Source organism: Cynocephalus volans, chromosome 18, assembly GCF_027409185.1.
Source record: "Cynocephalus volans isolate mCynVol1 chromosome 18, mCynVol1.pri, whole genome shotgun sequence".
Taxonomy (NCBI): Eukaryota; Metazoa; Chordata; class Mammalia; order Dermoptera; family Cynocephalidae; genus Cynocephalus; species Cynocephalus volans.
In genome coordinates, this window is record NC_084477.1 from 3,805,812 (window position 1) to 3,830,699 (window position 24,888).

At 37.5% G+C, this 24,888-nt stretch overlaps 1 protein-coding gene across 1 annotated transcript; it reads right to left on the reverse strand.

The window, feature by feature from the left end:
• Positions 1-33: 33 nt before the first annotated feature.
• Positions 34-23,803, reverse strand: FH (fumarate hydratase). Its single transcript, XM_063082781.1, has 10 exons — positions 23,638-23,803; positions 17,657-17,791; positions 14,758-14,868; positions 12,521-12,697; positions 9,461-9,643; positions 7,520-7,685; positions 6,230-6,433; positions 4,965-5,092; positions 2,904-3,057; positions 34-221 (listed from the first exon to the last, which is right to left on the reverse strand). The coding sequence occupies exons 1-10, from the start codon at positions 23,761-23,763 to the stop codon at positions 79-81; spliced, it is 1,527 nt and encodes a 508-aa protein (XP_062938851.1). The 5' UTR covers positions 23,764-23,803; the 3' UTR covers positions 34-78.
• Between the last annotated feature and the right edge of the window lie 1,085 nt (positions 23,804-24,888).

Sequence of the window (24,888 nt, forward strand, 5' to 3'; positions counted from 1 at the left end):
ATTATACATTTTGTTTAAGAAATATAAGGACTCTTTTTTTTTAAATACATGTTTGTTTTTATTATAAATTTATTTAAATCACTTTGGGCCCAGCATGTCCTTAGGTTTTACCCACTCATCAAACTGCTCTGCAGTGAGATAGCCAAGTTCAATAGCAGTTTCTTTTAAGGTTGATCCATTTTTGTGTGCTGTCTTAGCAATCTTTGCTGCCTTGTCATACCCTGAAGAAAAAAATGAAAAGATGACATAGAAGTTAGTAGTGAAATGTGGTTTTCTAAAGCATCGTTCCCTGGTATAAGTGGGGATTGGTTCCAGGACTCGTGCAGATACCAAGATCCATGGATGCTCAGTCCCTTGTATAAAATGGCACAGTATTTGCACGTCACCTATGCCCATCCTCCTATCTATTTTAAATCATCTCTTGATTACTTATAATACCTAATACAATGTAAACAGTTTTTATATAGTATTTTTTAATTTTAATTTTTTATTTATTGTTGTGCTGTTACTTTTTATTGTTTTTTTTTTGTTTTTTTTAAATACTTTTGATCTGTGTTTGGTGGAATCCGTGGACACAGAACCCACAGATATGGAGGGCCGACAATACAAACTTAAACATACCTCACTTTTTGCAACAGATTTGTTCCTAAGTTGGAATTGCCCACTAACTCAGATATTTTCATGGGAGGAAAATATATATATATACATATAGCTCAGAGATGTAAAAATATACATCTGAGTATATTTTTTGAACAAAATGTTTAACCAGAAACAATGATCTTTCTGAGGAAGCATTAACACACTAAATGCTCTAGTCGTGGAGAAAATCTAGTACTGCATGCTGGTGACTGTGGTGCCCGGTGCTGAGAGCTGAGAGAAGAGAGGCCTCCCGCAGTGTGGCAGGAGCAGCAGGGCTCCAGGAGAGACGCGCCCCCAGAACTGCCTCCAATGGCTCTTCCCTACTCGGGCTCCGCTGCAATGGCTTCTATCCCTGGCCTCATCCCAGACAGTGGAAGGACACAGCTTGGGAAGTTTTAGCAGAAACATATACTTGGACAAAAGATCACAGGTACACTGCCTACTTCAGAGTTATTCACTTTTTCAATTAATAAAAGGGCAGGGCAGTTCTGTAGGTTGTCCTGACTTCACGTAAAAAGGAAGTCACAAGGCAAAAGCAAAAATGAAATGAAACAAATAAGGGTCAAAACAATAAAAAAACAAGAAACAAGATGAGAGGAATATGACCAAAGAGAAGGAGGCTGCTGAAGCAGTACAATCACCCAGCAAAAAAGCAGCAGCATGCAATTATTAACCATCTATAAAACAAATTATGGGCATAATTTTATTACTTAATCTGAATTTGTGAATGCTAAACACACGGAAAAGGGCATTTACTGATCAGAGTAGCTTTGAGAAAGAACTCTCATGCTAAATTCTTGGGGTCAACATATAGTCTGCATTTTTATGTGAATAATGACTGTAAAGTCTAAGCCTGATGCTCACCACTGCCGGTTCTCAAGTGCCATGAGACACTATTAACCATCAGCCTGTTACACAACGAGCACAGAGAGAACGCGCGATCTGGAGGTTGTAAGGCTCATGCTCAGTCGGCTAGTATGGTGGTGTTTGCCCATCTGACCCTGGTATGTCCTCTGGTAAGTCTTTTCATTTCACGTTAAATTGATTCTAAGAAAGATTTACCAATCATTCAGCTTTGGGGGACAACTCTAATTTAAAAGTTTTGGCAACACATTCTAAAGTAAAGACACGAACAGACATTTCACATGAGCTCACACGAGCCTTTGGGTTCCTCTGTGTATATTCTTAGTTGAATGCTCATGGTACGATAATTTTAAATGACTCAAAATACCATTACCAATCTCAATACTACACTATAAGACAGACATCATATTGGGCTGAAAGCTACAAGCAGTCAAATGAGCTCTAACTCTATCAAACTGAAATTATAGCTTGATGTAAAGCCAAGCATATAAGATCTGCCTTGAAAATTCAGGATTATAGAAGTAAGACTTTCAGAACAGTAACCATATCATGCCAAATGACTACATCATAACTCGTTCTAAAACAGAAAATCAAAGAATATGTTCGGCTCAGCAGAAAGGATAAGGGGGAAAAGGCTTTTAAAACACTGTACATAACACAATACAAAGAAGGCCTCAAAACATAAAAGTCAAAACAGTCTATTTAATGGGGATCACTAAGGTCAGTCTACAGTCCAAGTCTCCAGGTTTCATTCTAAGTAATGAAATACAATTCTGGAAAAGGCTTGCAATACAAAAGTGTGGTCAGAGACAAAATATTTTCATTTTCCTACCTTCCCCTATAAGCAATAAATACATAACCTTTTTTCTTTTCTTTTAATTGGTAACTTACTATTTCTGAATTGGATTTTTTAAAAAAAATCAAAGTATTGTAGAGCATCTAGAGAAAGTAGAGTTCATTCCATGTTGCTAATCAGCCAGTGCCACCTAGTGACATTACCGATTGAGGGTCTTATAACTAACCTTCCCCAAAAGTCTGCATAAATCCCATTAAGATTAGAATAAGTTTAAACACTTACTTCTGAATACATTTCTCATAAAATGAAGCATAATGGATCAAATTTTTGAAAGAACTATGACATCATAAAAGTTATAAATATAGACAAGGGTACTTCAAAAAATTTGTGGAAAAACAGAATTAAAAGATAATACGAATCCTTCCATGAACTTTGTGAAGTATCATATGGTATCTTTCAACACAATTTCAAATATTTTAAGAGATTTTATTGAAATAATAGCCAAAAGTTTTTGCTGTCTACAAACATTGATCTCGTGCTCTCTTAAAGATTTCTCAGTTTCATTTTGTATTCAAAATGACATTATTATTCCTTAAGCGCCTACCTATATGAGGATTAAGAGCTGTCACCAGCATCAGAGACTCGTGCATCAGCTTGTTGATCCTTTCTGTGTTGGCCTGGATTCCCACCACGCAGTTTTCTGTGAAGGAAACTGAAGCATCCCCCAGCAGCCTGGCCGAGTGTAACACATTTTTAATCTGTGTGTGTGAGAGAGAGAGATTACTAAGCCTAACTTTTTACATACAATAACATATATCATTCACTGGTTCAGAGTGAATATGTAAATCAATAAACATACAGCACTTCTCCAAATTCTAAGGCACTACACCCAAGAAAACAAATGTAAAAGAAATAAACATTTGAGGGTACAGATATCTAAAAGGATAAAAAAAAAAAAGACAAAAACAAGTAACTAAAATACAAGATAGCCCACAGTAAATATTTAAAATAGAGGTATGAAGTGCTAGAGATCACACAGAAAGAGAAATTAATTCCCATAGTAGAAACTGGTGGGGTACTTTGATGGACAGGACTTCGCAGCCAGACGAGGAAAAGGCATCTTCCATGCAGAAGAGAGAAGAGAAAGTGCAGAGCTTACAAAGTTCAGCATGTTCGTGGCAACCAGTAAAGCCTGGACTTCCCAGTTCTTAATGATCACCACAATTCTCATATTTAATAAAACAAATATTCTATGGTCACTTTAACTTTTCACACAATGTTTAAAGACAGTATAAAATCAATTAGTTTGTTTTAGCATTCTTCCCTTTTTGGTAACATTTCAAATATGCATTAAGATATATCCATACATACCCCAATATCCTTTGGTCTAAAACCCCAGGGTCTAAAAACTATATCTCCAACAACAGACTATAACAGAAGGCACAAAACTTTAAGGTTTGATACTAATGACGTTATTGTAAGGCAAGTGTTGATTATCTTGATTTATTTTCTATTAAAGACAAAAAAATAGATTGAAAAATTAACAAGAATTGTTTATTATACACCTATATATGGCCAGGAAGCTGGTGTTGTTTGGAATCTGACCTCGAAGTAAAAGTTTACAGGTCTGAATTCTGCTTTGGCCAATCTTTTCATTTACCACTGAACATTCACGAGGCAAAAAAATATGTCTTGCTCATGACTCTATCCCTAGCACCCAGTACAGTGCCTGATACAGAAGAGTACTCAATAAATATCTGGTGAACACACTGAATGAATATCCTCAATATCTGTTATTTGCATATTCTTATCAAATTAAAATTAGACTTTACACCACATACCAACAGGAAATAAGCCTCTGATGTATTTTAAATATAACACTTTACACACAAATGAAGGACTCTAAACGATGTCGACAGGTCCACTATCTGGAGCTGCGGAAACTGGATGATCGATGACACCATCTCGTTCCATCTTTGTAGATGCAGGAAAAAGAACAGTGTCGGTGGACACAGTAATGTTTTCAAGGTACGTGGAAGGGGTCAGACTGATGCAAGGAAGCCTGTGAGGGGACAGGAAGAGAACTGGGGAGAAGTGCGGATGAAACCAGGGATGGAGAGTGCTTCGAGGAGGGGCAGTCAACACCAGGTGCAGTAGGAGAAGGACCATGGGACGTCTACTGGATTGAAGGTCACAAATGACTGGGAGAACAACTCATGCACAAGTGGAGGTGCTGAAGCTGGACTGCAGTCACTTAGTATAAATGAAAGTGAATACGGGTTATTCTTTCGAGAAGACTGAATTTGAAGGAAGAAAAAAGCAGCAGCAGGAGAAGGAGACAGCGTTGTGGAGGAGACTTATTTTGTTTTTAAACTGAGGAGACAAACTTATTTTGCTGGTAAGGGACAAAGAAGAAACCTAAACCCTACTTCCAATATTTTTCTTCCTATTAAAAAAAAGCAAATCATCAAATCACTGGAGCTAAAAGTCATCTAATTCCTAAAATCCAAGGTTATTCCTCTTACATTAATGAATGCTTGACTTCCAGTTGGTACTTAATGTCATCCAACTACCTAACATGGAATCTCTAGAAACCCACGAAAGACAAAAACCAAGAGAATCAATCTTCAGTCAAAAAACATTAAAAATAAAATTTAAACCTTACCATCATTGGCTTGAAAACATTCAACTCGAAATGTCCATTGCTTCCTCCAACAGTCACAGCGACATGATTGCCCATGACTTGGGCTGCAACCATGGTCATCGCTTCACACTGAGTAGGGTTCACCTTGCCTTCAAGAAAACCACCAGGGACAGAATCCACATCAAATGCGCTCACGGGTTCATTAAATAAAGAAGATATACAATGAAGCGAGGCCCGACCATCAGAGCTGATTGAATGAAACCAACCAACCGACCAACCGAGGAAAGGGGGATGGGGAGCCACACACCATGGCCCACTCAATGGCTAGTGAGTAGCCACAACTATACGTTAAACGTTAAACATAGTCCTCCACCTTCAAGGCTTTCATTCATTTTATAAATATTCATGAAGCCAGGCTCTGAATAAACAATGGTGAATAAGAAAGATGCCCTATAATGGTAAATAAGAGTGGCCCTGACCTCGCAGGACATGTAGGCAAGGATGAAAGCAGGTAATCACCACAAAGAAGGGGTAAACACAGAGCGCAGGCTGCTATGGGACATTTATAAAAGAGACACACCTCACCAACACTTGCGAGGATTCTCAGAGGAAGCTGACATTAAGCTGGAATTTTCCTGTTCATCATATGAGCCTCTGGGACCTTACCACACTGGTAATACTCCTCTGACACGCTGAAGTTTGAATCAAACATCCTAGATTCCTCTGACCAGTACAGGGTAACAAACTGGGAAGATTTATTTCCTTTATCTGTGACTCTCCATGTCCTTTTTTTTTTTTTTTTTTTTTTTTTGGTAATTACCTTGGATTTGCAATCAACTCAACCCTTACGTCATTTTTCAACATGAAGTACTTTAATACCCAATCTCTTCTCATTCTACACATGCTTGGATTTAAAAGAATCTATAGTCAGGCCTTTCTTTCTCACTATTAAAAGTTATCTTGTCAATTTTAGTCCAACCTACAGAGGCTTTTACCAATCTCAATTCTGTCATCAGATATACTGCTATCTCAAATTTCTTATCTGCTAATCTGATTAGCATGTATTCTCTACCTTCCTCCTCTGTCCCCAGTAAAGTGTTAAAGAGGCAGATCCCTTCAGTTTGCTCCTGATATGCCTCCAGACTGAAGTCAACTCATGAGGGACTCCTTCAGTGTCACTGTGTGTTCACCCACTACCTCCACATTAAACAGAGACACCTCTGTAACTGAGAATGCCTGGGACCCAGGTAAGTTCCAGCCCCAACACTTACTAGCTCTGTGATTACCTGGCATGATGCTGCTTCCTGGTTCATTTTCAGGCAAGATCAGCTCTCCCAGACCTGACCGAGGACCAGAACCCAGAAAACGAATATCATTTGCGATCTTCATCAGACTGCAAGCGGTCGTGTTCATGGCTCCACTGAGCTCAACCAGAGCATCATGAGCAGCCAGAGCTTCAAATTTATTTGGAGCAGTAACAAAAGGCAAGCCTGAAGAAATGAAAAAATAAACTATGTGAGTGAACAGGTAAAATTCAACAGTTTTCTACTACTGGCAAGTTAAACAGAAAGTTCTGGGATATAAAAAGCAAAATCAGAACAGAACAAATATTTTACTCCAGGAAAAAAATGCTACATTTCTTTAGGAAGGAAGCCCTGAACGAGTAGGAAGAATGTAGCCCTAGCACATTTAAAGGATAAAATAACAAGTACAATAAATATATTGTACTCTTGAGTAAAGATGAAAAGTAGGTGAAAGTCACTCTGCTGTATTCCACACTCCTTTCCTGCACAATTTTTCAAATTTCTTTGCCCATTTAACTCTGTTCCATTATCTCCTGTAGCCAGGGGCTCACAAGATCCCCTGTGAGAATAAGGAGCTAAAAGGGATTAGATGTTCTCAGTCAGTCTCTCCCATGTTCAAAATTTTAAAGACCTGCATATTCTAAATCCTAAAAGTACAGTTCTTTCCTATTAAAATTTGATTAAAAAACAAATCAGCTAGTAAGCCATAATGTGCACTATATAAAATCTCTACCCTAACCCTTTGGTTACATCTGCACCTTAATAAGAGTTTTCTGGAGATGACAACCTGGCTTTTACAATAGCTATTGTTATACAGGGTATAGTATTCCCTCTACTAAAGGAAAGACAGGATTCAAAAAGGTTAATGATTCAAAGAAATATCACAGTACGACATAGGGAAAAAAAAAGTAATTAAGCCTGTCTACAACTTATTTACTATTCAAATGACTTTCTCAACAATCAGTTCTACCTACTTTGAAAACTGCTATTCAAAACGGCTTTAAAGGGAAATAATTGAATACAACCAGATAGTAAACAAAATTAACAGTGGAACTGCATGATGCATGAACTCATATAGGGAAAACTTTGAAAAAGCAAAAGGATTAACATTACAACTTCTGAAACAGACATAAAACACATGTTAAATTCAGAAGAATCAAGGCAGAAACACCTAGAAAATACACATTTTCTAGTATGATGAAACAGCATAGTATGCATTACACTAATGGACTAGTATAATGAAAATGAGTAGTAATTCCTGTGATCACTAACCTGTGAGTGCAGCCACTTTTGCAGCAACTTTTTCCGCAAAGCCAATTCTTGTATTTAAACCAGTGCCAACGGCAGTGCCTCCAGCTGCAAGTTCGTAGATTCTTGGCATGGCAGCTTTTATTCTCGCCATCGCATATTTCACTTGTTGAACATAACCACTAAATTCCTAAAAAGAAGAAAATTAGGTGAAAATAAATAAATTCCTGATGGCTTACAAGTTACTGTAACTGCATTACATAGAAGTTTTAGAAAGAACGTTACAGAATACAAAACTGCAAGCTACTCAAGTGGTATTTATGCTGCAGTCACGCACCGCATCACAACGTTTCAGCCAATGACTGACCGCATATATGATGGTGGTCCCATAAGATCATAAAGGAGTTAAAAAATTCCTATCGCTGTCATAATGCAATTACTTCAGTGTTTTATAAATTTAGTATAGGCTAAGTGTAGTGTTCATAAAGTCTAGAGTAGCGTATGGTAATGTCCTTCGCCTTCACATTCACTCACCACTCACAGGATTTCCTACTGTTCTAAAGAAAATACTTCAAAACATATAACTCCTTTCAAGTAGACCTGATCCATCTGATATAACATCCTATATACATACATGTATACACACACACATACATACCCCCAGCTGGATTCACTTATGAAATATATTTTGATTAGGGAAAAATGCACAAACTCAAAAGATAATTCCAGTAAAGGCAAGTATAAATTCTTCTGATAAAGGCAAACAGAAAAATATAATTATCTGTAGTAATAAGTGGAATGATGACTTTATATTGGTGGCTGAGTCATGGCCCAAATGGACTTTAGGGCAGTGATTTTCAACATGGGACACACCAAAAAAAGGAAAAAGAAATCAAAAACCAGAGGGATACTCAAAAGTTTCAAACACGTATACTTTTTTTCCTTAGAAATTATGCATGGTACTAAAACCAGTGATGCAAAGTAAGAGACACGACCTTAAGAGGCAACTTAATCTGGTGGATTCAATGTAGTCCCATCACTTGTATTTCAATTAATTACTTTTGAGTTTTCCTCATTCCTTCCACAATGAAATTAAGCAAAATGATCACACTTTCTCCAGTGTTGCTATCTTCTATACAAAATCACAAACGAGAATATATCCAAGTAAGAAGCAGCCAAACTCTGAACTCTCATCCCCACCTCAATTTCTATAAAATATAATTTGATAACTGTCATTTGAAACTTGGCATATATCTCTAGACACATAATTTGTGTATGTCCTACCTCCCAAACTAGAATGTTGGCTGAGACATTGTTCCTTGCACTTCCTCACTTTTCCTTTGCAGTGCATGCTACTCTTTTAGGTACTGATAAAGCAACACAAAAATACTTTCTGTGCTCTTAGAGAAGAAAGTAATACCTTTTCTGCATATGGTCAAAACCACCTTCAAGAGTAAGCTTTGCCTTGTTTAATCACTTTGCGATTAAATTTTAAAGAATCTGCTAATTTAGAGTAAAAGAGACAAATGAAGAAATCATGATAATGAACGAGATCAACAAGATGACAGCAATGACAGCTAACAGGGACGGGTGCTCACCATGTGCCCGGGATGGTTCTAAGAGCTCTACATGAGTCAGCTTACTACAACCTTGCCACTATCCTATGAAAGAGATATTACTTTCCCCATTTTCAAAAACTATTCAGTTTTCTGAGCTTGTACACAGCCAAGCTAAAATCTAAACCTGAGTAGTCTGACGCCAAGTCTGGCTCATAGCCAGTACTCTCTGCTCGTCTCTTAAGTGGATGTCAATAAAAGAAATACTAATTGGCTGATACAGAACGATCTCCATCATTGAACTTAATTGTTATAAACTTGGCTTTTGAAAGCAGTGAAATTTTGAGGGTGATACACTAACCATTTGTACCAATCCCTAAACTGAACAAAATTAGTCAGACTCCCATACCTGCCCAAGAGTTAGCGGAACAGCATCCTGAGTGTGAGTTCGCCCAATTTTGATGATCTGTGCAAACTCTTTGGATTTTGCATCCAGAGCATCGTGCAGCTTCTGCAGCCCTGGTAACAGAACTTCATGAACTTCCACTGCAGCAGCAATGTGCATTGCTGTGGGAAAAGTATCATTGGAGCTCTGTTGGAAATTTTTCAGAAGAAATGTAAGATGTTAAATCATAGGCAACAAAAACACACTTAAATGTGTCAACTCAAAAACTCACTAAATGACTCCTCAAAACTCAGCATATGTACTACTGAATTATGTGTATAAGTGGCAAGTCGTAGGTCACTCAGGATCAAAAAAGCAGCAAATTGGTTTCCTAGATGTAACATACTCAGGCCTGTATTACTTACACCAAATATACTGAATGTATTATATATATATATATATATATATTGTATAATACATATCATACGTACTTGCTAATAAATGAGTAAAACACAGAGAAGTACATTTAACAACTGCATTTGAAGATGGCAATAATAACATATCTTACAATTATACAATACATACAGTCTTCCATAAACACTTCTTTATTTACTAAACTTTAGGAAAATTCTGTGAGGTAGGTCACCACTTTAAAAATAGGAAAGATCCCCATACTGGCCAGCCACTGAAAAAAATAAAATAAAATAAAAATAGGAAGGGAAGTCAAGCTCTCAGAGATTATGTAACTTGCCAAAATATTTAGGAAATGGCAAAACTGAGACCTGACCAGGTAGTGTACATTCAGTGTTCTTTCCTCAACTACTGACCCTGTACTTTTAAAGTATGATATTATTTACAGGCTGGCCTTTTATCTCAGTTGGTTAGAGCACAGTGTTGATTACACGAAGGTCAAGGGTTCAGATCCTGTGCCCACCAGCCACCAAACAAACAAACAAACAAACAAAAAACTATGATGTGATTTAAAAAGATACATTCATTAGTTGTATACTGTTAACTGTTTATTATGGAAAATATCAAACCCCTTACAAAGGGAAAATGAATGACACAATGATCACTCATGTCCCTATCACCTAAATTCAAATAATTATGAACATCAGCCAAGCTTGTTTCATCTATAATTCCACCCCACTCCCCCACCCTACCACACACCATTTTTCTGAAGCAAATTTCAGATTTCAGTATACTTAAAAGATAAATTCATATTTCTCTTTGTAAGGGGTTTGAAAAATCCCTTTATACAATGAACTTCCATGAATAAACTTCCCCTTTAATACTTAAAAATATATTAAATTGCACCTAGATCTTGGTTTCTAAATGTCATTTACTGTTAAGATTCTCCAGGTGTTTCTTGAAAAATGGCTGCTTCTAGGGCTAGGGCAGGGAAAATACAAGATGATAAGCCCGGGGCATCTAACAGTGCCAGAAAGTAAGGACACGCTTTAAAAGAAATAAAAAAGGCTGGTGGCATGTCTAAAGGACACAAGAGCCAACCAGACAGGGTTCTCAAAGCTGAAACAATTTGAGCAACAATAACAAAAGTACTGGAATATAACCCAAAGAATAAAAGAAATAATCATGAATCCACACTGATATACAGAAATGACTGAATACATAAATAAGTGGGGGAGGGAGGACAAATCTTCCTTACAGAAAAAGTTCAATTAATAAGTATAGAAGGAATAAGGAAAATTGAAAATCACTATTAAAACACCATAGTAGTAACTGCTGCAGGCAGGATCTAGTAATGAATGTGGAAATCAGTGGGCAAAAGTTTAAAAAGAAAGAGGAAATCTGCATTGCTTCAAAGTATCTCTATTAACTACTATGGTGATTTTAACATATGTCCAAAATTTTTTGATAGTCTTCCCTCCAGAAACTGAAGCTCAAGTGTAATGCCTGGAATGCAGGCAGGACTTAGTGACCCATTTCTAACAAATAGGGTTTTGGAAGAGAAAAAATAGTAACTTCATGGTGGAGAAACCTGGCAAATACCACCTTAACCAGTGGTTAAGGCTAACATCAGCAGTAATGAGTTGCGTTGGTTTCATGTACCCCTGGTATGATGTAATGAGAAGGACCCTTCACTCCTGTGATAGTCTTCCCAACAATTCCGTCTCAATTTAATCATGAGAAAAGATCAGACATACCAGAATTGAGGGACAGTCTACAAAATATTTGCCCACTACTTTCAAAAGTGTCAAGGTCACTACTATGGTATGAATGTTTGTATCTCCCCAAATTCATATGCTGGATTCCTAACCTTCAAGGTGACGGTATTAGGAAGTGGAGGCTTTGTGTGGTGATTAGGTCATGGGGGCAGAGCCCTTGGGAATGGGATTATATATTATATTAGATGGAGACCCCAGAGAGCTCCCTTGTCCCTCCCACCACGTGAGGACACAGCGAAAAGATGGCCATCTTTGAACCAGAAAGCAGGTTCTCACCAGACACTGAATCTACCAGTGTCTTGACCTTGAACTTCCTAGATTCCAGAACGTCCCAAGGGACTGAGACAGTAACAAAAGACAAAAGACCAAGAAACTGCCACAGACTGGAAGAATCTAAGGGGTCAGGTAACTAAATGTAATGTGTAGCCTGGACTGGATCCTGAAAAAGGTCATTGGTGGAAAAATTGGGGAAATTGTAAAAAAGCCTGTTGTTTAGTTAAGAGTATTGTACCCACGTTAATTTCTTAATTTCGATAAATGTACCATGGTTAAGTAAGACGTTAACATTAAGGGAAGCTGAGTGAAGGGAATACAGGAATTCTTTGAATTATCTTTGCAGTTCTTTTATAAATCTAAACCTTACTTCAAAATAGTTTTTAGCCAACAACAAAAAAATACATATATACTAAATTCAGGTTTCTGAAGAGTGATTTTTGTAAAGTTTGAGACATAAAGCTGAAATTCCTAAAAGAAACAAGAAAAATAATGTCTCCTCCATTAAAGAATATAAAAGGAACGAACTCTCCTTGTCAAAAAGCAAATGCCTGTTTTACAAGAAAAATCTCAGATATGCTTTTCAGTTGAAAAGAAAAAAAAGAAGACATCATATACTGACCTGGCTTTTATTAACATGATCATTGGGATGTACAGGTTTCTTGCTGCCAAGTTCACCTCCCAAAAGTTCAATTGCTCTATTGCTAATAACTTCATTTACATTCATATTTGTCTGGGTTCCTGATCCAGTCTGCCATATCACGAGAGGAAAATGATCATTTAATTTACCTTCAGCTACCTGCAGAAAAAAATGTTTAAAATACTTTTAAAATAAAAAATAATTTTTTAGCTATTTTAATCAACTATCATTAAGTAAGCTCCATTTATAGAACTATTTTAAAGATGTTCATTGTTTTTGGCTGGCAGGTTAGCTCAGTTGGTTAGAGCTCAGCCTTGTAATGCCAGGGTCACAGGTTCAGATCCCCCTACCAGCCATCCATCCAAAAAAAAAAAAAAGAAAAAAAAAAGATGTTCATTGTTTTCATATGCTAAAGGACTTGCTGATTGTGCCACAGAGTTTGAATGCAGTTGTCCCACAAATCTAAGCTTCTACAGCAGCACTTGTTTCAGCCACTGATACTTTAAAAAGTGAAATACTATCTATTTGGAATGGTGTTGACAATTCACTGGTTTCAAATGAAAACAGGATTAAAGCTATCTTTCTTATTTCTCTCCAACTGCCTCCTCTAACAGAGGGCCACCTGTTAAAGCTGGCAGATACGTTAAGTCTTCAGACACATTTATTGTTGATACTCAGCAGGAATATCCGACAGATGTTACCACCAGAGTCAGCAGGATAACAAATCAGTGACTTGAAAATGTGAGTTCACTAGTAGCTACTTCATCACACAGATGTCCAATAAGTAGCAATTGCCAAATGTAGAAACAAACACTGCCCACCCAGATTTGCCCCTATTTTGATCATATTTTTATACTTTTAGCTTATGTGCTAGTTTCTGGATTGTAAGCTTTCTAAAAGAGTGAGTGTTTAACTTCACCTTCTGGAATGATTTTAGCTTAAAAAATCAAAACGCACTTGAGAAATTTATTACCTTAAACAACTGGTTCACTGGATGTGATGGAAATGTTTGTTATCTTGATTGTGGTGAGGGTTTCATGGGTTGACACATATGTTACAACTGAAAAAATTGTACATTTTAAATATGTGCAATTTATTGCACTTCAATAAAGTAATTTAAATTTTAAAAATAACATAAAACTTTTTTCGTTATATAAAAATAATAGGTGAGCAACGTAGAACATTGTGAGAACTGAGAAAAGTACAATAATCACTATAGTTCTCCCTCTCAGAAATAATGACTCCTGACGTCTCCTTCCAGACTCTATTTCATGCAACGTGTGTGTGTATTTATATGTATATATGAAGAAACACACATTTTTTAATTCATTGTGTGTGTGTGTGTGTATGTGTATTTATACGTATATATGAAAAAACACACATTTTTTTATTCATTTTTTTCCTAAACAAAATTAGGGTCATAAAACGCATACATTTTTGCAAATTTTCCTACTTTTCATAGGCTAGGCTGAGTTTTATGCCAATCTTTAAAAAACTAATTTTCTACCATTCACGATACAGCTATAACTTATATAAGCAGCTGTTATGTCTAACAGTCTAATTTGTTTTTATTATTATAAACAGTACTGTAATGAACAACACTATGTATACAGTTTTTAAACTGTTATCTCTGATTACTTCTTTAAGACAATGTTATTAGCGGATTAGTAAAATTATATTCTTTTTTTTTTTTTTTTTTTTTTGTCTTTTTGTGACCGGTAAGGGGATCGCAACCCTTGGCTTGGTGTCGTCCGAACCGCGCTCAGCCAGTGAGCGCACCGGCCATTCCTATATAGGATCCGAACCCGCGGTGGGAGCGCCGCTGCGCTCCCAAGCGCTGCACTCTCTCGAGTGCGCCACGGGGCCAGCCCAAAATTACATTCTTGATATGCATTATCAACTAGTTTTACAAAGAATCATTTATACATAAAATAAGAAATCAAAGATAAAGTGCAAACATTATCTTTTCAAAAATTTGTTAAAATTATATAAATTAACACGGAAAGTCAAGAGGTTTAAAAACAAAAGGTGTAAAATCATCCAGAAATTTTATCACAATATTTTAACATCGTATTAGTATCTCACCAAATAATAATGCTGCTACTCTATGCTGAAACTCATTAACTCAAGAATTCAGTGTCCCTTTGCTCCTGCCAGAGCTGATCGTCATCCAGTGGATGACATAATGCTATTACGTAAACACACTCGTCCCCTCCTACCTCATCTGCTGCCTTCATTATTGCATTAGCAATCTTCACGTCAAGACCATAATCCTGGTTCACTTCAGCAGCTGCTCGCTTCAAGATGCCAAAAGCTTTAATAACTGGGATCTAAAATTAATCAGAAAAATATCTCAAATTTGCAATTTTAGTTAAGAATGAAAGTTTATTATTTTATGCAGATATAAAAACTGTACCTAAAACAATAACTTAAGTAACACTACAACCTAAAATGCTTAGGATATACAGAAAGATTATAGATGGGTACATAATGAACCAAGAATCACCATTACCACATTATCTATTTGTTTAGGGAACCAAACAAAACGTGTGTATGTCTCACACATACATGTACATACACACATTTATACATATACGATGCACTATTCATCCTTTTTTTAATATAAGTATACTGTACAGTATATATGTTTATTTCATATACCATATATTTTTTAAAAAGGTACTCAATCACTTTACCAGCAAAAGCTATTATTTTCCCTCACTGGATCCCATGTTGCATTATATTTTTTTCCTTCTTTTCTTAAAAAGAAAAAAATCAATGAATGATACATTTAACTGCCAATCAGTATGAATTAACTAATTACTGAATGGGTATCATTTCACCCAAAGCCAAAAAACAGTATGTTCTAATCAGTTAGTGAAGCCTTGACAGTCAATAAGTCACTGGAAATTTCTCTCAGAAAAATTTTCTTTGTTTAAACCCAGGGTTCTCCAGACTTAAAGCTGATAGGTTCGAATATACATAACCATATTTTCAAATCCAGTTAGTCTCAGATCTTTTCATTTTCTACCCCAAATCATCTCACCAAACCTTGAAGGGATAAACTGAATAACTTTTGATGAGACTTCAATGAAATGATAACCTGGTTATTGTAAGACAAGTGAATTATGAGTTCTTGTCAAAGTTAACAGTACACGTGGTTTAGATCCCACACCAGGTTTGAATGGGCAGAGAGCAGAAGGGAGAAGGGGAAGGGAGAAAGGGAGCAATGAATTTATATGAGAAGCTATAGTCCTCGAAGGGGAATTGAAGTGAAATAAAACAGAGAAGAGTCACGGGTAAGCCACATTAAACACATAAACCTGGACCAGAGTGACAAGCTGAGGGGCAAACAGAAAAAAAAAAGGAAAAAAAAAGGAAAATTTTTATTTTGAATTTGAAGTAACTAAAATTAAAACATTCTAACTGTTTTACTCAAATGAAATGGAGACAACTTGTGCACAGGATTAGAAAGTTAAAATCTTTAAACAGGAAAACAAATGATGGATTTACATTTCTACAGGAAGAAACGTGCTGGTGGGCTGAAGTCCTCCTACCCATGTCATAACCCAATGCCAGTCAACACTGGCCATCTAAATGGAGTGACTGACCCCAGTGTTTATGGACCCATAAAAACGGAAAAGGGCCACAGCAGAGAGCTTCACAGAACACCAATAAAATGGCAAAATGCATCACTAGGGAGAAAAGAAAGGTCACATTATTCTTAATTTACTCACGTTACAAGTTTGTAATCTTTTTTGGTTTTTTTTTCCTTTGGACCTCAGGTACAAAAGGTTGGGCTTAATTCAATCATACTACTCAGTTCAAGGTACATACGGTCTGTTTTATATTTAATTAAGTTCAGGAAATTAATCAAGATGAAGTCAAATGTGACAGAATTTATGCCCTGGTGTCCACCTTTCACAGACATATAATCCAAATGGCTGTCTTGTCTCTGGAGCAGCAGCAGCAGCAGCAACCACGCACCCCCAGAACCACACAACTTGCTGGTTGAAGGAAGACTATCAAAACATGAGCCACGCTCATGCCCACCAATATGGGCTGGGGCTGACCTCTTAATCCCAGAAAGTGAATTATATTTTAGGATCAGTTGCTACCCTTTGTCACCCAACCGGGTAGTCAGACCCTGTGTTTATGTCCCCACCAAGCAGACTGCAGGGGGCAATGGCAGAGATTTTCTTCAAAGATTCAGCTGCCTGCTGGAAAATTCTATAAACCTGTCGAGATACAGTCTTGAAGGCTTAGGAGTTAGTTAAAGTATGGAAGTTAAAACGCTTTAGGATAAAAAGTATATGAGAAGATAACTGTTAAACAATATCTCACCGGTTGAAGCCTGGCTACTCCTAGGCTCACTAGCCTATCCTGCATTCCTGAACTGACTGATTCATACTCCAGCTGGGCTCCAGTAGGACGTGTAATGTTTTTCATCAATTCTTTTCATACTTTAACATCTCTGAAATCAAGATGCATCTTATAAGCAATGACAGGTCACAACTTTAACTGGTAGCCTTTTTCTCTCTTGGTGGTACATATCGGTGCATCTTCTAATTGATGGCATCTTAGATTTAATGAAATGTGGTAGAAAGTTTTCTAATCTCATTAAATCATTCATGTGGCATTGAACAAATACTTATATATTATTTATTATATGCCAAACATGGTAAAGAGTAATACTTTGATCTATTTGTATACTATACACTTTTTTGGAAACTGAAACCAAGATAGAAAGTGTGATATTAAAAAAAAAATCCCAGTTTTAAATTACTTAAAAAAAAAATTTGAGTACTGAAATAATGTTTACAAGCTATTAAATCCTAACAAAAATCTATTAATTATCCAGCAAGGATTAAAAGATAATCACTTAGTTCTATCAAATAAAAATGTAAAATATTCAATCCACAGCTCAAAATAATAGCATGCTAAAACTTCAAGGTCTTTGACATTTTAAAGGGATCATCTTATTTAACACTCATGAAGCCAGTTCTTTAAAAACTTTATATTTTAACTCTGTAAAATATTTATTTGTAAAGTAAAGTCACTCATTTGAATATAGCCTAGTCTCTACAATAAGCCAACATTTCCACAAAAGCTACTTACTGGCATGCGTTCTGTCACACCTCCAATCTTAAAGTTCATTGTAGATCTCACGGTCTGGGCTCCATAATACTTATCATTTGGGACCTTGAGTTCACCAAAGGTATCATATTCTATCCGGAAGGAATTTTGGCTTGCCTAAAGACAACAATAAGACATTATTACAGCTTGAAAAGAAACCAAATATCACAAGCAATACTATCTTATCAGCTGTAAGGGGAAAGAATCCTTAATAACTATCACAATGACAAAAAAATTCCGTTTTGATTCTCAAGCTACTTCCTGCCTTTAGCTCTTTCCTTGACAAGTTTTTGTCATACAAATGCATTAATGCAGATGTAAAGACAGATTACAGAATTCATATACTACAAGGATGATAAATACAAAGAAAGTCTTTGAAGCACAAATAGTAATCTTTTCCATTTCAGGAGTATGCCTATTATTGATCAAGATTTGGCTAATTCAAAGTACTTGGGTTAATGTTTATTTTACTGGACTCTTTTGAAATGGTCTAAAAATGATTCTTTGAAATTAGTAAATATTACATATTTTAAAAATAGCTGTGGTCTACAATCACTATGCATGAGACATAGCATAGTACAATACAAACAGCCCAGGCTTTACATCGGACAACCCACCATTTAGCAGTTGTGTCACCTTCTGCGAGTCAGCTTTTCTCATCTACAAATTAAAGTAAATGCACAGACAAGGGGAGATAGGCTAGGTCAGTTCTTAACCTTTTCAGGTGATGAAACCCTTTGAGAATCTGAGGAAAGCTATGGATCCTCTGTCTAGAAAAATGAACATGAACACATGTGCATAATCTTACATATAATTTGGGGAGTTTACATCTTGAAGTCAACTAGCACCTGGAAGAAGAACTCACTGACCCAAAGTCCCTTTTAGGGAGACGCTAGGATTCTACCAAGCACATCAATTTACACTAACAAGAAAATTAATAACTGCTCAATAGATATTTTGTAATACTGTAAAAAAGACCTGTAAAACACTAGAAATTTGGAATTTACACATAATACTCTATGTTAAGGAGACTTCAGAGAAATACTTAAAACATTAATATGTTCATCTTGCATTAATTATGATGATTAATTATGATTAAACATGATCAGATGATTGAAAAGATCTAAAAATCCGGAGCCAAGTAATTTTGTTTTAGTAAACAGTCTACTAACAAGGTGATCTGTAGTTATCTCATAGGACTAGTGTTACAAAACCCTTTGTGTAAAGCCTTTTTGGCTGCATGAAAAGAAACATACCATTGTATCTAGGTAGAAATATAGAAGTATAACCAATGAAGTACATTTTTTTTTCCTGTGCCTAAAGACATGTAAGAAGACTGGCCTAGGCCAATAAGAAGCTGCTTGTAATAAAAATCATACCCTGGCATTTACAGTGCTATATAGCACACTCTTTATGTATTACCTTATTTGACTTTCACAACCACCCTAGGAGATTTTACTATTACCATGCCCACCTTAAAGGAGACATTGGGGCTTGGAAAGATTAAATAACCTTAGCAAATCATCCAGAGAGCAAAGGGAAGGGCCTAGACTCAAACTCTGGTCTGTCTGATCCCAAAAGGCATTTGGATTCACTATTCTATCACCACCTCATAAAGCCAAGAAACAGAGGCAGTAACTCCAGATCAGTCGACAAGTCACTGAGTTGTACCCTGATCTTGTAAATTAAAAGGAGCTGAAGATGTGCAGTTAAGATTTTTGTCTAATGAGCTCCGTTACACTAATACCACTATATACAAACTTGTCTCCCCTGTAAACCAAAAGCGGCTGGGGTTTATGTACCAAATGCACATTTGTATTGCAATCTTTGCTTTCGATATTCTAAGCAAAAACTCTTGTACGTTAAAATATACTTTAGACCAATAATATTAGCAATGATGCCAGTGGCACCAAGAATACTAGGTTCTTCTCTTCATCACCTTGTTATGAGACAGCAACAAGATGCCAGCTCCAAAGGGAGACTGGCTTCCACCAGAGGTTTGTGAAATCAGGCTTGATTTCTTAAATTTACATCATCACTTTTTGTGCTCAAAATATTAAAATTTCATGATAAAACAGCCATAAGGTTGTCCCCTAAATAATAGGTTGCTACAATAAAATTCGAATCCATTCAAAGTTACTTAGAAAGATCTAGATGAACAAATTTTAGTTATGTTCTTCAGCTTAAACATTAAAAAAAATTTATTTCAAATCAAGAAATAAGTTTCAATCAAATCCTAGGATTACACACTGATTAATCATTAAGAAAGTACAGAAGTCAAATATACTTCCTGTCTTAATTAATAACCTTAAAAAATCCCAAATATACAAGAACAAATGTTTGTAGCAGCTTAGTTAGCTAATTACACACATTCCAAAACGCCAAAAAGTTTCTCTTTATTTAACCCCAGGAAATATATAGGTTGCATAAATTTGTAGGACAGAAACAAAAGCAATGCTGTAAAATGCTCTAAAAGGTTGCACATAATAGACCTAAGGCAGAGGGCCGAATCCAATGGACAACAGGAAGGGAGAGTTGTGTCCCCCAAAACTGGTGCAATAAAAGCCCATATAGATATACAGATTGTTTCACAGAGTATGAGAACTCTTTAACCGTGCTTCAATGATTTGAAGTAAGATGTCATTTTAAAAGATGGAAGGAGACCCAGAAGGGAACAGCAGGATGGATGTGATCTACTTAAGAAAGCACTTGTTCAGAATAAGAAAACAAGAACAGTGGAGTGATTTTGTATTCTGCCATCCAGTTACACACATGGTAGGAGTCACTGGAGGCTATGCCTATGTGGGGCTGGCATCTGTTGGATAAGCACATATATAAAGATAGAGGAATGATGAACAGGGTAACTGCCAAATTTCTTCAAATGTTCTTTACAGTGACCTACAGAAGAATAAAACCTTTATATTGTGATTCAGTATACACGTAAACACATGCCTATGCACAAAAACCCAAAACAAAAATTTCAGAAATATACGTAATGTACTCATACTTTCTATTCTGTTATTCTATTTTGTTTAAAAAAAAAAAAAAAAGACAATGCCGGTCAGTACCCACTACATTGATTTTACCAACCACTAAGAGTCTACCGCAGGTCTGAAAAACACATGTGCTTTTCAAAACCTTCCCACATTATAATGTGCATTACCTCTTCCCAGTGGCTTGGGTAAGAACAGGAGTGCTTACCTAAATTAATGAGAAAATTATCAGTGCTTTTGATAAAAAAACGAAGTGATGAATGGCATTTCTTAATATAAATAAGTTTTAATTCATATAATACAATCCATTATTACAAAAGGCTAGTCTTTTTGGAAACCACATCTTCATATCCTATAATTCAGAGAGCAGAATTTCAGCAAGAAGGTAGTTGTCATGTCAGGGATAAATAACATGGTTTTAAGAATTTAACCAGCTAGGCATGGGGCAGGCACAGAGGTGCGATTTCTCAGTGGTTTCTGGGAATCCTCCTGGTGAATAAGTGGGTAATGTGTACAGTGTTCACTGCAGTATTCTTGCTATTAAGCACTGCAAACACCAAGTACTGTTAACAGCCACCAACTCCAGGAAACTCCGGAACTGATGAGGGGGGTGTCTCAAAATTTACATGTTAGTCTAAACCTGGAAGGTCAGCCAAAAAATACAGGCCTAGGGTTTGTAAGATTATCTCAATGCAAATGCATAAGGAAGATAACCATTTAACTAAACCATGGTGTTCTCTAAAGAAAAGGTAAAATGTTTTTCAGTGTTCAAGAAAATCCAAATCATTTCTCATACAAAAAGACTAGCTCAAGAAATAAAAATTCAACATTTGACTTCATTGTTTTGGGTTTTCAGTTTCTTTCTGAAAAAGTCTGTCAGATCCTAAAATACAGAGTAACGACCAAGTCTCAAAATAGGCAAATATATAATAAATGGCTTACTAGTAATGCATTGCAGTGCAGAAAAAAATACTATCTATCTTTCCAGACCTTACAGACATCCTGAAAATCATTAAGGAAATAAAATGTGACTTTAGAACATGTAGGGCTTCCCTATCCACCATGTTACCAAGGCAGTACCACAGCTAGTCTCCGTGTTGAATATTCTCACTCTCAATGCACTTTTTCTCCTCTGTAGCATTTATCACATTGTAATTATTCATGTGTGATATTTTTGTTTATTTAATTGCTTTGCTTAGTTAATTTCCCCCAGTAGTCTCTATGCCGATAGGACTATCTTATTTACAAGGTACATAGAAGGTATTCAATAAGTGTGCTATCTTTCTACTAAATGAAATTTTATGTGTTCTTTTAAATAAAAGGTAACGGGGCACCTAGGGCTATGTAAATTTTTAACAGCAGCAAAAAGAATTTTTAACAAAATCAACAGATATTTTGGAACTGAAAGAGAAGGTTAAAGGGCAAAAGAGGTGTTTAGAACTACAAAAAAAAAAAACAAAAAACTACCCTCTTCTGATTTTAGCTAACATTACAACACTATGAGGGAGTCAATGCTATTTTCTGACATTTGCCCCAATGGGACAGATTCAGAATTTCTCCAGTCTTCTGTTCCCCTATACAAAACACTAAACAAGCAAAAAACAAAAAAAAACAAAAAAAAAAAATTTTTTTTAAGGTTCTAAAATGCACTAAAACTATTAGTGAGGAGTTCGGTCTGGATTTTGCATAGTGATGCCATCAAATTATCTGAAAATTTATAGTTCAGAAAATGTCTTGGCCCTTTGAAATGCCTTAGATGGAGCATTTATTAAGTGGGCACTCACTACATGGTATTTTACATGCTTGATCTTGCTGAGTGAACAGCTGTAATTACTGCATGCAGAAACTGCACGCAACGACCCTTGACCCAAGTCTCAACTTTGAATAATAGAATTTGAAATCACATCTCTGATTGCAGACCTCACGAACACCACAGTTAAGAGTACAGAATAGTAACTCTTCCTAAACTATCCTTAATATCTCAAACTTTTTCTAACTACACGTAGTTATGTATCTAACGCTTTTTAAAGCCTGAATTACCGAAGGCTACACCAAATAGCAAGAGGGCTTATTTAAGCAAGCATGTCAAAACCCGAACTTGCACCTTTAAGTTCCTTAGCCGTCTTGAATGAACAAGTACCGATTCACATAGAGCTGCAATGAAATAAGCCAAAGAAACAGAAATGCCGCATGTTCTCACTCATAACTGGCTGCTAGGAAAGAAGGAAGGAAGGAAAGAAAGAAAAGAGCACAACAACATGCTGAGCTTTCAGAAGGAGAGAACAAACCTAAGGATGCTAGAGATGGGGGGAGGGGGTGGCAAGTGACAGGGCGGGCCAGGGGAAAAAAGGAAATTCACGGCTTGCAAAAATGAATATGCTTATAATAAATAAAAACTAAAAAAAAAACCCGATTCAGCTATAATACCATGCCCATGTTTATGAATTTCAGTGGCGGGGAAAACCATCCTCAGCCTAACACACTGAATGCGCAATTTTATAAGAATCACAATCTTTTAGGTTCACCTTCCACAGCCCCCTGGAGAGACACCAGACGCGCACGCGGCCCGCGTCCTGCCAGCGAGGCCCTGCCCAGGGCACCCGGGAGCTGCCCTCTGCCCACGCCGCCCTCCCACCCGGCACTGTCCCCGGGGCTGGGGCAGGAGCGCAGCTGCGAGCGCCCGTCAGGGTTGTTATCCCCAAACGTCCCGCCTGGGCCCGGCCGGGCAGCCCCGTGGAGGGGCCGGGAGCAGGCCCGGCAGGACCCTGCCCAGCGTCCCCCGCGGCGGAAGCCCCAACCCACGCCGGAGGAGGCACCGGGACCGGGAGGCCCTCCACGCCGGCGCGGGCTCAGGGCACAGGGCCGAGGCGTCCGGGGACTCCCTCCCGCCAGCCCGCGGGCGCCCGGGCGGCACGCCGGAGCGCTGAAGGTCACCGCGGGGGAAGCGGGGTACGGGCGGCCTGCGCTCACCATTCGAGCTGCGTTCGGGGCCCGGAAAGGAGGTACGGCCGCGCCGCCCAAGCCGGCGGCTGAAGCGGAGGCCGGAGGGCGCGCGAGGCGACGCGAGCGCGCGAGGAGCCGGAGTGCTCGGTACATGGTGCTGAGGCACCGGAGTAAAAATCCCTGGGCGCCGTAGCCACGCCTCCACGCCGGCTGTCGGAGCCCGTCCCGCCCACCGGGCCTTCGCTTGTATCCAATCAACAGTCCGGAACCGAGCGGGTGGGGCGGGACCAATCGTGAATGGCCAATAAGGAGGGAGGGAGCGGGTCAACTCTCTCGCTGTAGCAGTGCGCGGGTTGGAAGCCCTCGGATTCATGGGAAACTTGTGGAAGGGGATTATGGGAAATGAGTTCCGGTTGTGTGTCGGGTGGCTAGGACAGAAGGCGGGAGAGGGGGCTGGGGAGTCTGTGCTGGGGTGGGGGATATCCCAGGAAAACATGGCGAGTCAGTGCCTGGGTGGGGGGATATCCCAGGAAAACACGTGTATCTGTTTTTCATTTAACGTGCAAAGAACTCACTACCTGTTCTTTCTATTGAATCCTCTTTCATTTCTGCCAGATCACATCTTCCATGTAGAAATCTTGGAAAGCGCAGCAAATAAATATATTGAAAATTTTAAAAGATTCATCATCCCACCACTCAAAGATGATCGCTCTGTTGTTTTTGACAGAAAACAATAGAAATAAACATTTGCTAACAATAACTATGATTTCCTAGGAAATGCTAACGTTTTAGCAAACGCTTGAACAACACGGGGACGCTTATATGCGGATGTTTTTCAATAAATACATTGGAACGTTATTAAATTAAGCAGCCTACCTAGCCGGAGGCTATTAGTAGCTAAGTATTTCAGTACTTAACTATTAAACAAGTTAACTGAACTCTGTTTTTGAGATATAGCCAGGATCTTTTTAACTTAATTGTATTCCATTACATGAATATAAAACATTTTATTTATCTGGTTTCTTAATTATGGGCATTTTTTGTTATTGCACAGAATGCTATAGTGAGCATAACTTTATGATTTCTTCATAGATCTCTCTCCATTGTGTAATGTCCCTCTTTATTACTATTGTTGCTTGTTATTTTAAACTCCTTTTAAATATTAATATTTGTATACCAGTTTTATATTGGTTATTATTTGTTTGATCTATATTTCTTATTTTATTTTTTAAATTCATATTTCTTTTGAGTATGTCTCCTGTTTCTACTGCACAGTTT

Coding starts and splice junctions, on each gene's coding strand:
- FH (XM_063082781.1), bottom strand. CDS start 23,763: ATGTACCGAGCACTCCGGCTCCTCGCGCGCTCGCGTCGCCTCGCGCGC. Junction 17,792..23,637: donor CCCCGAACGCAGCTCGAATG/GTGAGCGCAGGC, acceptor TGTTGTCTTTAG/GCAAGCCAAAATTCCTTCCG. Junction 12,698..14,757: donor TAATGAAGGCAGCAGATGAG/GTAGGAGGGGAC, acceptor TTTTTTCTGCAG/GTAGCTGAAGGTAAATTAAA.